The sequence below is a fragment of the Leptonychotes weddellii genome, chromosome 12, assembly GCF_054177405.1.
Source record: "Leptonychotes weddellii isolate Sample4059 chromosome 12, ASM5417740v2, whole genome shotgun sequence".
In the NCBI taxonomy this organism is placed as follows: domain Eukaryota; kingdom Metazoa; phylum Chordata; class Mammalia; order Carnivora; family Phocidae; genus Leptonychotes; species Leptonychotes weddellii.
In genome coordinates this window covers 90,501,765-90,513,780 of record NC_138380.1, presented here as the reverse complement: position 1 = coordinate 90,513,780, position 12,016 = coordinate 90,501,765, and the positions used below count along the sequence as shown (strand labels likewise).

At 35.8% G+C, this 12,016-nt stretch overlaps 1 protein-coding gene across 13 annotated transcripts in view; it reads right to left on the bottom strand.

The window, feature by feature from the left end:
• The window catches only part of ZPBP (zona pellucida binding protein), a 92,548-nt gene that overhangs the window by 44,608 nt on the left and 35,924 nt on the right, over positions 1 to 12,016 (bottom strand). For 9 of the 13 annotated variants that reach the window (XR_014139444.1, XR_014139440.1, XR_014139445.1 and 6 more), the window contains one exon: positions 10,416 to 10,634. The exons of 1 other annotated variant lie outside the window; for it this stretch is intronic. Coding sequence is in view for 6 of the 12 variants with exons in the window: in XM_081800824.1 (XP_081656950.1) it covers positions 10,416 to 10,634 (219 nt within the window). In the remaining 6 variants the exon portion in view is untranslated. Of the gene's footprint in view, positions 1 to 9,076; positions 9,120 to 10,415; positions 10,635 to 12,016 lie in introns of all 13 variants that reach the window. 3 more of the 13 variants (XR_014139441.1, XR_014139442.1, XR_014139443.1) reach the window with 1 other exon arrangement.

Sequence of the window (12,016 nt, the reverse complement as noted above, 5' to 3'; positions counted from 1 at the left end):
CATAAATCTATGTTAGTGGGCAACAATGTATAATAATGCAATTACTGAGAACACCATAGGGAGGAAGGAACAAACTATACTGGAGCAGAGTTTTGGTACACTGTTCAAACTAGGCTAGTATTCAAACTATACAGTTACATATTCAAGTTATTAACTGTAAAACTCAGGATAGCTGCCAAGAAAATAACTGGAATATATTCAGAAAAGGAAATGAGAATAAAATCAAAATGTTATTTTATAGTCAATTAAACACAAGAAAAATCAGTAACAGAACCATTAAGAAATAAAAAAGATAAAAGAGAACTTCTGGTTTATAGTCCAACATGAAAGGCACTTGGATGCTGTCACTCCTGTCCTCACAGGAAAAGAGGTAAACAAACTGAGACTCACAAACTCTTCTTTGATTCACTAGACAACTGAGGTCTCAAGGAAAACTGCTGCCCACACAACTTTAGGGAAAAAAAGGTGGATATGGAGAATTATTGCTTACCAGGAGCAGAAGCCCTAGAACAAGAGCCTGCCAGGGGAGCTAGTACCAGTAGGAAAAAACTGCAACTTAGAATCTGTTGAAGCCTCACAATAAGAAAGCTCAAATATTAAAAAATTCCAGCTCACAGAGACCTCCACACTTTCACGAGTTTTGCCTCCATCGGTCCCAAGAGGCTCTCAGGGAGGGGACTGAAAACAAATCCCCTTGTGCTTCTAACATGAAGAAGAATAAAATAAACATTTTGAAATGCACCAAGAATATTCACTTGTCTTCAATAAAAGTTTGCCCTAAAGAGAAATATTTTACCACAGCTTAAGCACCTTAAGGTTTACCGGAGTCTAAATGACCTTGCAGACTGGAAATATCCAACTCCAACTACCTATAGGCTTTCAGTGCAAACCAAGAAAGAGGAGGAAAAACACTGCTGAAGGTTTCACACCAAAGGTCTAAGCTGTCTAAAATCTTGAGATCTGGTTGTGGGGCGATAGGATGCTTTTGCTACCTCTACAAATTACCACCACATCAACAGGGTATCTTATAAACCAGGAGATTACAACAGGAGGATTTTAAATCCCATACCTTATTTAATAAGAAGACTTTAGGGAAACAACAAAGGAGACAAACACAAGGGTATCACAGAAATTTTTAGCCTCTGAAACCCATAGTTCTCATAAAAAGTAAATAGAGCCCAAATCCTAAAGAGATAAATAAACAATATTATAATAAAACATACCTAACTCTGTTCTTACTATGAGGCACATAATGTCCAGTTTATAATAAAAACTTGCAAGAAATACTCAAAGGCAAAAAAGTTTCAAGAAACACAGCAAGCGGGGTGTCTGGGTGGCACAGTTGGTTGGGCAACCAACTCTTGATTTCAGCTCAGGTCATAATCTCAGGGCCATGAGATCGAGCCCTGTATCAGGCTCTGAGCCCAGTGTGGAGTCTGCTTGAAATTCTCTCTCTCCCTCTTGACCTCTGCCCTTCCCCCTTCCACTCTCACCCTCTCTCTCTAAAACAAAATAAGTAAATAAAATCCTAAAAAAAAAGAAAGAAAGAAAGAAACAGAACAAGCATTATAATCATACTCAGAAATGGAGAGGCATTGACATTATCAGACTGGAAATTTAAAATACCTATGACAATATGCAAAGGGCTCTAATGGAAAAGGAAGACAACATGCAAGAACAGATGGGTAATATAAGGAGAGAAATTAAAACTCTAAGAAAGAATCAAAAGGAAATGCCAGAATTAAAAACACCATAAAAGAAATGAATGGCTTCCATAAGCTCATCAGGAGATTCAATGTGGCTGAGGAGAGAATCAGAGTGGATTGAAGACTGAAGTATGTCAGTGGTCACTTCCGAATCTGAAAAGCAAAGTGAAAAAATGATGGGAAAAAAACAAACAGAAAAGAATTTCTAAGAACTGAACACCAACAAAAGCTATAATGTACATACAATAGGAATGAAGGAAAAGAATGAATGAAATGAAAGACTCTTTTTAGCAATAGTGGATGAGAATTTTCCAGTTGATGACCGACAAAAGCAGAGCTCCAGGAAACTGACAGACAACATGCAGAATAAATACTGAAAAGTCTTCACAGGGGTATACCATATTCAAACTATAGAAAATCAAACAAAAAGAAAATCTTGAAAGAAGCAAGAGAGGGAAAAAAACTTCTTACTTATAGAGAAGGAAGGGTAAGATTTACACTGAGGATTCTGGGAAGGTGGCAGAGTAGAAGTCTCCCCTCATACACAACAATTTCAGTGGAATAATCTGTGTCATGTAACTGCTTTGGAATTCAGGAGTCTATGGAATTATGGCAATTTCCAAGAGAAGGCTTGTACAGCAAATTGTTAATTTCAGTCAATTTTGGCTCTTAGCACAGTAGTGGCTCTCCATCCAACATCCCAAGAACCATGGCAGGCAGCTGTGTGTGTATTCTTGAAATAGTCTGTACACAGCTTGTGGGAACCAAGATGGGGGAAATTAAAAAAAAAAACAATCCTGACCTCCAAATATCAGATGTGTGCTTGATTTGCTCAGTGCTTCTTTCACAGAGATGCAGCTAAGAGGCAGGTGGCCACGACTGTTGCACTTCCTTCCGTGTCACAAGCCCCTCTCACACTAGCTGAGATGACTAACAGAAGACCAGAAGGGGCCGGTGCCCCTTTTTCACCTCATTTTTCTCCTTTTCCTTTTTGGGTAGCCAGACATTAAGCAGTAGGGTATCCAAAAGCAACATTTATGGGAAAAATTGGAAGTGACCATATATGCACAAAAAAGGTAAAAGAAAAGACAAGACCTGAGAGAACTTAAGTTTGTATCTCGCAAAGACCGTTGGCACAATTTAAAAAAATGAACAAAACAACAACAAAATAAACAAACCCTGGAAAAGGAGAAGAATCTGATTTCTACACTTACACTATTAGATTTGAGTGCCCGTGTTCAACAAATCATAAGACATATAAAGAAACAGTATGGTCCATTCAAAGGAAAAAAGTAAACCAATAGAAACTATCCCTGAAAAATACCTGATGTCAAGTTTACTGGACTAAGACTTTAAAACAACCTCCTGGAAGATGGGGAAAGAATTAGAGAAGATGTAGATAAACTCAAAATTATGTATGAACAAATGGAAATATTAATAAAGAGACAGGAAACCTAAAAAGAATTCTGGAGCGGCCAAGTAGAACTGAAGTGAAAAATTCACTACAGTGATCTGAAGGCAGATGTGATCAGGCAGAAGAAACAATCAGCCCACTTGAAAACAGAACATTCGAAATTATCAAATCTGAGGAAAAGAAAAAGACTGAGGAAAAGTGAGCAGAACCTAAGAAAATTTTTGAACATCATCAAATGGACCAAAATATACACTATGGGAGTCCCAGAAGGAAAGGGAGAAAGTATCAGAGCAATCATTTTAATAAACCCTGGCTGAAAACTTCTCAAATTTGATGAAATCATGAATATAAACATCTAAGAAGCTCAACAAATACCAAGTAAGGTGAACTCAAAGAGACTTGCAGGAAGACACATTATAATGAAGCTTTTGAAAGACAAAGAATCATGAAAGCAGCAAGAAAGAAGTAATCTGTCTTATACAAAGGATCCTCAGTAAGATTATGAGCTGATCCAGCATCAAAAATTTTAGAGGCCAGATGTCATAGGCTGATATATTCATTGTGCTAAAAGTTGATTTTTGTTTGTTTGTTTGTTTGTTTAAGTATCAACCAAGAATCCTATAACATGCAAAACTGTCTTTTTAGAGTAAGGAAGATTCCTAGATAAACAAAAGCTAAGGGAGTTTGTTACCACTAGACCTGCCCTCCAAGAAATGCTCAAGGGAGTCCTGCAGGTGAAAGGGAAAGACACAAGACAGTAACTTGAAGCCCTATGAATAAAGATCTGGATAAAGGTAAGTATGTGAGTAATGCTAAAAGCTACTACTATTGTAAGATTGGATTCCAACAGCAATGTTTACATGATTTAAGAAGCTATTTAAAAACAATTAGTCTAAAAAGCTAGTATTACTATAACTTTGGTTCATAACTTCACACCTTACTTTCTGCATAATTTGAGACTAAATTCATTTAAAATGATTATATTGGGAGCAATTTATAAAGTCATAATTTTATGGCACTGACAATGGAAAAGGGTAGGAACAGAACTGTTAAAGCACACAAAAGACAAAGATACTATAAGAAAAGAATATTCTAGATCCATATCACTAATAAACACTGACGTAAAACTCAACAAAATACTAGCAAACTGAATTCGGGGACATATTAACAGGATAATATACCATGATTAAGTGGGATTTATTAGCAGGATGCAAGGATAGATCAACATATAAAAATCAATCATTGTAAGACACCACATTAACAGAATGAAGGGACCAAACCCCCACATGACCATCTCATTTGACGCAGAAAAGTCATTTTACAAAATTCAACACGCTTTCATGGAAAAAAATACTCAACAATGCAGAAACAGGAGGAAAATCCTACCATATAATGAAAGACACACACATATATATAATCAGTAGCCAATATCACATTCAGTGGTGAAAGACTAAAAGCTTTTCCTCCAAGACCAGGTTCAAAACAAGGATGTACACTTTTGCCATTTCTATTCAACAAAGTACTGGAAGTTCTAACCAATGCAGTAAGGCAAGAAAGAGAAATAAAAAGTATCTAACTGGAAAAGACGTAAAATTATTTCTGTTCACAGATGATGTTACATTTTATGTAGGAATAAAGATTCCATAAATAAAACTGTACAAACAAATTCAGCAAACTTGCCAGATACAAAGTCAGCTGCGTTTCTATATACTACAACCAACAGCATGAAAAGGAAAATATGAAAATAACTTCATTTATGATAGCATCAAAAAAGAAAAAAACAAAAAACACCACCTAGGAATTAACTTAACCAAGGAGGTAAACTACTTATACCATGAAAATTACAAAGCATTGCTGAGAAAATAAAGAAGACATAAATGAATGGAAATGTACCCATGTTCACAGATTGGAAGACCTAATATTATTAAGGTATTAATACTATCCGAAGCTATCTATGGATTCAATACATTCCCTACCAAAATCCCGATGTCCTTATCTGGCAGAAATGGAGAAGCAGATGATAAAAACCATGGAATTGCATCTGACTTCAAATAGGCAAAGCAATGTTGAAAGAAGAACAAAATCAAAGACTTGCATTTCCAAATTTCAAATCTCACTTTACAAAGCTACTATCAAAACCTTCTGAGCAAAGAAGCAGTGTGGTACTATAATAAGGACAGGTTACACAGAAAAATGAAATAGAAGAGTCCAGAAATAAACCCATATGTCTGTGGCCAGCTGACTTTCAACAAGGGTGCCATTACAATTCAATGGGGGAGACCACAGTCTCCAAAAAATGCAGCTGGGACAACTGAACATCCACACTTCAGTGAAGACTGGACCCATATTTCACAGTATTTAAAAATAAATTACCTTAAAATCAATCTTTGACCTAAATGCAGAGGTAAAACTTGAAAATTCTTAAAAGAAAACGAAGGAGTATACAAAGAGATCAATAAACAAGTTTACACTTCAAGGAAAAAGAAAGAATAAAAACAACACCACCACCACTTGTCCCAACATTAGAAGAAAGGAAATAATAAAAAAGCAGATGTCTTCTTTGGAAAAATGTTTGTTCATGCCCATTTTTTGGATTGGATTATTTTTGGGGGTTCAGTTTTACAAGTTCTTTGTATATTGTGGATACTAAACCTTTATCAGATCTATCATTTGCAATTATGTTCTCCCATTCCATAGGCTGTCTTTTAGTTTTGTTGATTGTTTCCCTTGCTGTGCAAATCTTTTTTAAGTCCCAGTAGTTTATTTTTGCTTCTGTTTCCCTTGCCTCAGGAGACAAATCCTCAAAGAAGTTGCTACAACCAATGTCAAAGAAGTTACTTCCTGGGTTCTCTTCTAGGACTTTATACTTTCAGGTCTCACATTTAGGTCTTTAATCCGTTTTGATTTTATTTTTGTGTATGGTGTAAGAAAGTGGTCCAGTTTCATTCTTTTGCATGTAGCTGTCCAGTTTTCCCAACACCATTTGTTGAAGAGATGAAGAGACTGTCTTTTTCCCGTCGGATATTCTTTCTTGCTTTGTCGAAGATTCACTGATGGTATAGTTACGAGATCACCTCTGGGTTTTCTAATCGGTTCCGCTGATCTGTGTCTATTTCTGCTCCAGTACCATACTGTGTTGATCACCACAGCTTTGTAATATAACTTCAAGTCCAGAATTGTGATGCCTCCAAGCTTTGCCTTTCCTTTTCAAGATTGTTTTGACTCCTTGGGGTCTTTTGTGGTTCCATACAAATGTTAGGATTGTTTGTTTTAGTTCTGTGAAAAATGTATTTTGGTATTTTGATAGGGATTGCATTAAATGTATAGACTGCTCTGGGTAGTATAGACATTTTAACAATATTTATTCTACCAATCCAGGGGGGAGGTTGGTAGGGGGACTGGTTAAATGGGTGATTGGGATTAAGGAGTGCACTTGTCATGATGAGCACAGGGTGATGTATGGAAGTGCTGAATTACTAGGATGTACACCTGTAACTAATATAACACTATATGTTAACTAGCTGGAATTAAAATCTTACAAAAATTGAAGCAGAAATAAATGAAATAGGGAATAGGAAAAAACAGAAATTATTAACAAAAACGATAGCTGGTTCTTTGAAAAAATTAAAAAATTGGTAACTTTTAGCTAGATAAGCAAGAAAAAAGAGGCTCAAATAAGTAAAATTATAAGTGAATAAGGAGACGTTACAACTGATCCACAAAAATACAAAGGATCATTAGAGACTGCTGTGAATAACAATATACCAAAAACTTGACAACCTGGAAGAAATTAGTATATATATATTTTTTAAAGAATTTATTTATTTACTTTAGAGAGAAAGAGAGTGAAGTGAGGGGAGAAGCAGGGGCAGAGAGGGAGAGAGAAAGAGAGACAGAGTCTCAAGCACACTTCACACTGAGTGCAGAGCTCAATATGGGACTCCATCTCACAATGCTAAGATCATGACCTGAGCCGAAATCAAGCTTAACTGACTGAACCACCCAGGCATCCCAGAAATGGGTACATTCTTAAAACACACAACCTACCAGGACTGAGTCATGATAAAATAGAAAATATGAACAGATCAATAGCAAGTAGAGACTGAATTAGTCCCCAAAAGAAAAATCCCAGAACCAGGTATCTTCAGTGGTGAATTCTGCCAAATATTTTCAAAAAACTAATGTTAATCCTTCTCAAACTCTTCCAAATTATTGAAGAACAGGTAACATGCCCAAACTCATTGTGCATGGCCTGATACCAAAGTCAGATAAGGACACTACAAGAAAACTACAGACCAATATCTCTATAGACCTATATCTCTACGTACAGACCAATATATAATGAATATAGAAGGGAAGATTCTCAACAAAATACTAGCAAACCAAATTCAGTAGCACATTAAAAGCTTCATACCCTATGATCAAACAGGATTCATCCCTGGGATGCAAGGATGGTTCAACATATGCAAATCAACAACTGTGATGTATCACATTAACAGAATGAAAAATAAAATCCCATGATCGTCTCAACTGATGCAAAAGTATTTGACAAAATTCAATAGCCATTCACAATAAAAACCCCTAATAAATTTGGTATAAAGGAAAGTACTCCAATATAATAAAAGCCATATATGACAAGCCCACAGCCAACACCATACTCAATGATAAAAAGTTGAAAGATTTTCCTCTAAGATCAAGAACAAGATAAGGGTGCCTACTCTCACCATTCCAATATAATAGTATTAGAAGTCCTAGCCTGAGCAATCAAGCAAGAGAAAGAAAGAAAAGGCATTTGAATCAAACACAAATAAGTAAAACTGTCTCTGTCTGTAGATGATGTGATCTTATATAGAGAAAACCCCAAAGACTCCACTAAAAAACTTATCAGATCTTATAAATGAATCTAGTAACCTTGTGGGACATAAAATCAACATACAAGTATCAATTGCATTTCTATACAATAACGGCACATCACCTTAAAAGAAATAAAACAATCCCACTTATAATAACATCAAAAATAATAATATGCTTAGGAATAAATTTAAACAATAAGGTAAAAGATCTGTACACTGAAAATAGTAAGATATTGATAATGAAAACTGAAGACTCACAAATAAATAGAAAGATATCCCATGCTCATGAATTTAAAGATTCAACATTGTTAAAATGTCCATACAACCCAAAGCAATCTATGGATTCAATACAATCTCTATCAAGATTCCACCAGCATTTTTTACAGAAATTAAAAAAACACTAAAATTCTTATGGGACCACAAAAGACCCTGAATAGCCAATGTGTTTCTGAGAAAGAGGAAAACTAGAAGCAGTACACTTCTAATTTAAATGTATATTACAAAGGTATAGTAATCAAAACAGTATGGTACTGGCAAAAAAACAGACACAGATCTATGGAAGAGAAATGAGAGCCCAGGAAATAAACCCATCCATATAAGGTCAAAGGAGCCAAGAATACTCAATGGAGAATAGGTAATCTCTACGATAAATTGTACTGGGAAAACCAAATAGTCAGTCACATGCAAAAGAATGAAACTGGACTCCGATCTCACACCACTCACAAAAATTAATTTGAATTGGATTAAAGATTTAAATGTAAGACAAACCATAAAATTCCTAGAAGAAAACATACAAGAATGCTCCTTGACAGTGAACATGCCAATGACTTTATGAATAGGACACCCAAAGCACAAACAATGAAAACAAAAAACATGTGGAACTACATCAAACTAGAAAAGTTCTTCACAGTAAAAGAAACAATTGTGTGTGTGTGTATCCATACACAATGAAACAGTATTTAGCCATGAAAATGAAGGAAATTCTGCCATTTGCAACAAAGTGGATGAACCTTGAGGTTATTGTGCTAAGTGAAATAATTCAGACAGAGAAAAATAAATACTTATGATCTCACTTATACATAGAACAGACAAAAGCCACTCACAGGAAGAGAACTGATTGGTGGTTGCTGGGGTAGCAGGTGGGGCCTGAGGGAAATGGATAAAAGTAGACAAAGGGTATAAACTTTATATATATTTGTACATACACACACACACACACACACACACGAAATCCTTACATTGTACTTCTTAAACTTACATACTGTTATATGCCAATTATTTCAATAAAGCTGGAAAGAAAATAAAAACTGGGCAAAGGACTTGAATATACTTTTCTCCATAAAATATACACAAATGGCCAAGAAGTACATGAGATGTTCAACATCATTAGTCATTAGAAAAATGCATATCAAGCCCACAATGCCTCATTTCTATTGTATATCATATCTTTTCTCTCATGGGTTCAACTTTACTTTCAAGGTCTTCTAAGGACTATTAAATGCCTATTAATAGCACCTATTAAACACACTGGGTACAAAGACCTCATAATTCTTATGAATGCTAATAATGAGTCCTTGAAGAGCTAAAGAAAGAGTCTAACTGTGATACTTTGTCTCAGGGGCTACAGACTCACTTCCAAAATTTTTCTGAAGAGGGAGAAAAGTAGTAAAGAAGATAAAAGACAGTGCAAATGGGGTTTAACTCTTGTTTTTTCTCCTGTAAAGCTTCACACCTCTCAGTTGTGTCTAAAAATTCAATCGCTGATGGCCAAAAGACCAAACCAAAAAAAACCCAAAAAAACAAAACAAAAAACCAAAACCCAGAAAATTGGAGAAATGGGTGAGTACAATCCAACATCAGCAGCAGAGGAATCAAGGACAGAGTAAGGAGGAAAGGAAAACAGCAAGCAATATCATTTGAGATGGAAAGAGGATGGAGTCCTATTGCCAGGGGGACCCAATAAAAACATACGGATAGTTATTCCACAGTGTTTATTCATAAACAGGCCCTTTATAAATATACATATAGGTACAAAATCAATTCTTTGTTTTCAAGAAAACCTTGGGCCTCCACTCTGCGCTGTTATTAGGAAAAGCACAGTGGTCTATAATATTAACTCATGTTATTAGAATCAGGTGCTTTTACAAATTAAATCTTTGTAACAGCTAAGTATCAAGATAGGCATTTCTTTATACCAAATTCTATTCTCTAGTAAATTACCACAGCAAGGTTTAGTTATTTGAGAGTGCCAACATTTCATTAAGTACGAGAATCAGTAGAATTTTATTTTGGGGCCTATCAGAACTACGTCAAAGCAGAGAACATGAAACATATTCAGAGCTATAACGTTTATTTTCAAAAAATGCTGCGCGTAATTCACATGTCTTCAAAATTTGCTTTTTGTTTTCAATTCGTTTTCTTTAAAGAATTATATATACTTACCTGAAAATGTAAAGAACAATTCATTTTGCAAACCAGCTCTTTGCATCTTAACACGATGGCATTCCGACTTCAGCAAAGAAACTTCACATGAAAGGTCAAGAACCAATTTGCTTAAAATCTGAAGAAGTTTCTTCTCAAAAGAAATGTTATAGATACTATTGCAGGGAGCTGCATGATATCGAGCTGTGAACTGGTAATAATAATGAGGCTCACGATAAGCTGCAAAAAATTAAGGAATAACACAAAAGTGGTCATTTAAACAATTAAAATATATTGCAACTACTAAAAAGAAATCATTACTTGGAGTAAGTTCATAATGTTCTTATATCCATCCTGTGGAAACTGAGGGATACAGGGATTGTGTCACATGCCCAATGCCTACGGAATAAAAACTAAGATTCTGGGTGCCTGGGTGGCTCAGTCGCTTAAGCGTCCAACTCTTGATTTCGGCTCAGGTCACAATCTCAGGGTTGTGAGGTTGAGCCCCTATCAGGCTCTACGATCAGCAGAGAATCTGCTTGAGAGTCTCTCCCTCTCCCTCTGCCCTTCCCCCCTACTTGCTCACGTTCACTCTTCCTCTCTCAAAAATAAATAAATCTTTAAAAAAAAAAAAAATCAAAACTAAGATTCTAACCAAGAAGCCTGCCCCATACACAGTCTGTGCCCTTAACCAATACAATATTCTTCCTCAAACTTAGGAATGAAATTTCTCAAAGTTTAAATATTCATTTTAAAATAAACAACAGGGTGCCTGGGTGGCCCAGTCAGTTAAGCGTCTGCCTTCGGCTCAGGTCATGATCCCAGGGTCCCGGGATCAAGTCCTGCATCGGGCTCCCTGCTCAGCGGGGAGTCTGCTTCTCCCTCTGCCTGCCGCTCCCCCTGCTTGTGCTCTCTCTCTCTGTGTCAAATAAATAAATAAAATCTTTGGGGCGCCTGGGTGGCTCAGTCGTTGAGCGTATGCCTTCGGCTCAGGTCATGATCCCAGAGTCCTGGGATCGAGCCCCGCATCGGGCTCCCTGCTCTGTGGAAAGCCTGCTTCTCCCTCTCCCACTCCCCTTGCTTGTGTTCCCTCTCTCGCTGTCTCTCTCTGTCAAATAAAATCTTTAAAAAAACAAATAAAAAAATAAATAATAAATAAAATCTTTAAAAACTAACTAAATAAAATAAACAATAGTCCTGTAATTACCAACTATAGGCAGAAACTAGTATGTTTCTCATAAATCTACCAGATTTACTGAGTTCCATTATAATATCTGAAACTGAGAACATTTTTTTCTAGCCATTTTAAAATCTCACCAAAATGACAGGAAAAATATAAAAATGGTAAGAAATCCATAATAATTATATACATATTATGTAAACACATTCTCTGATACAATGAAATCAAAATAAAAATCAACAATGAAAATCTGTCAAACATTTTAAAATAAAATACTACTATATAACAAATGGCATATACCGTAAAGTAATGATGATTGAAAGTATTATTAAAACAATTATAGTAATGTGACATGACAGTTGGGAGAAACGGTACAGCCCACATCCCAATGAAAGTGATGTCAATTGTTTTTAGAAGACAACCATTTATAACCTCTGGAAAT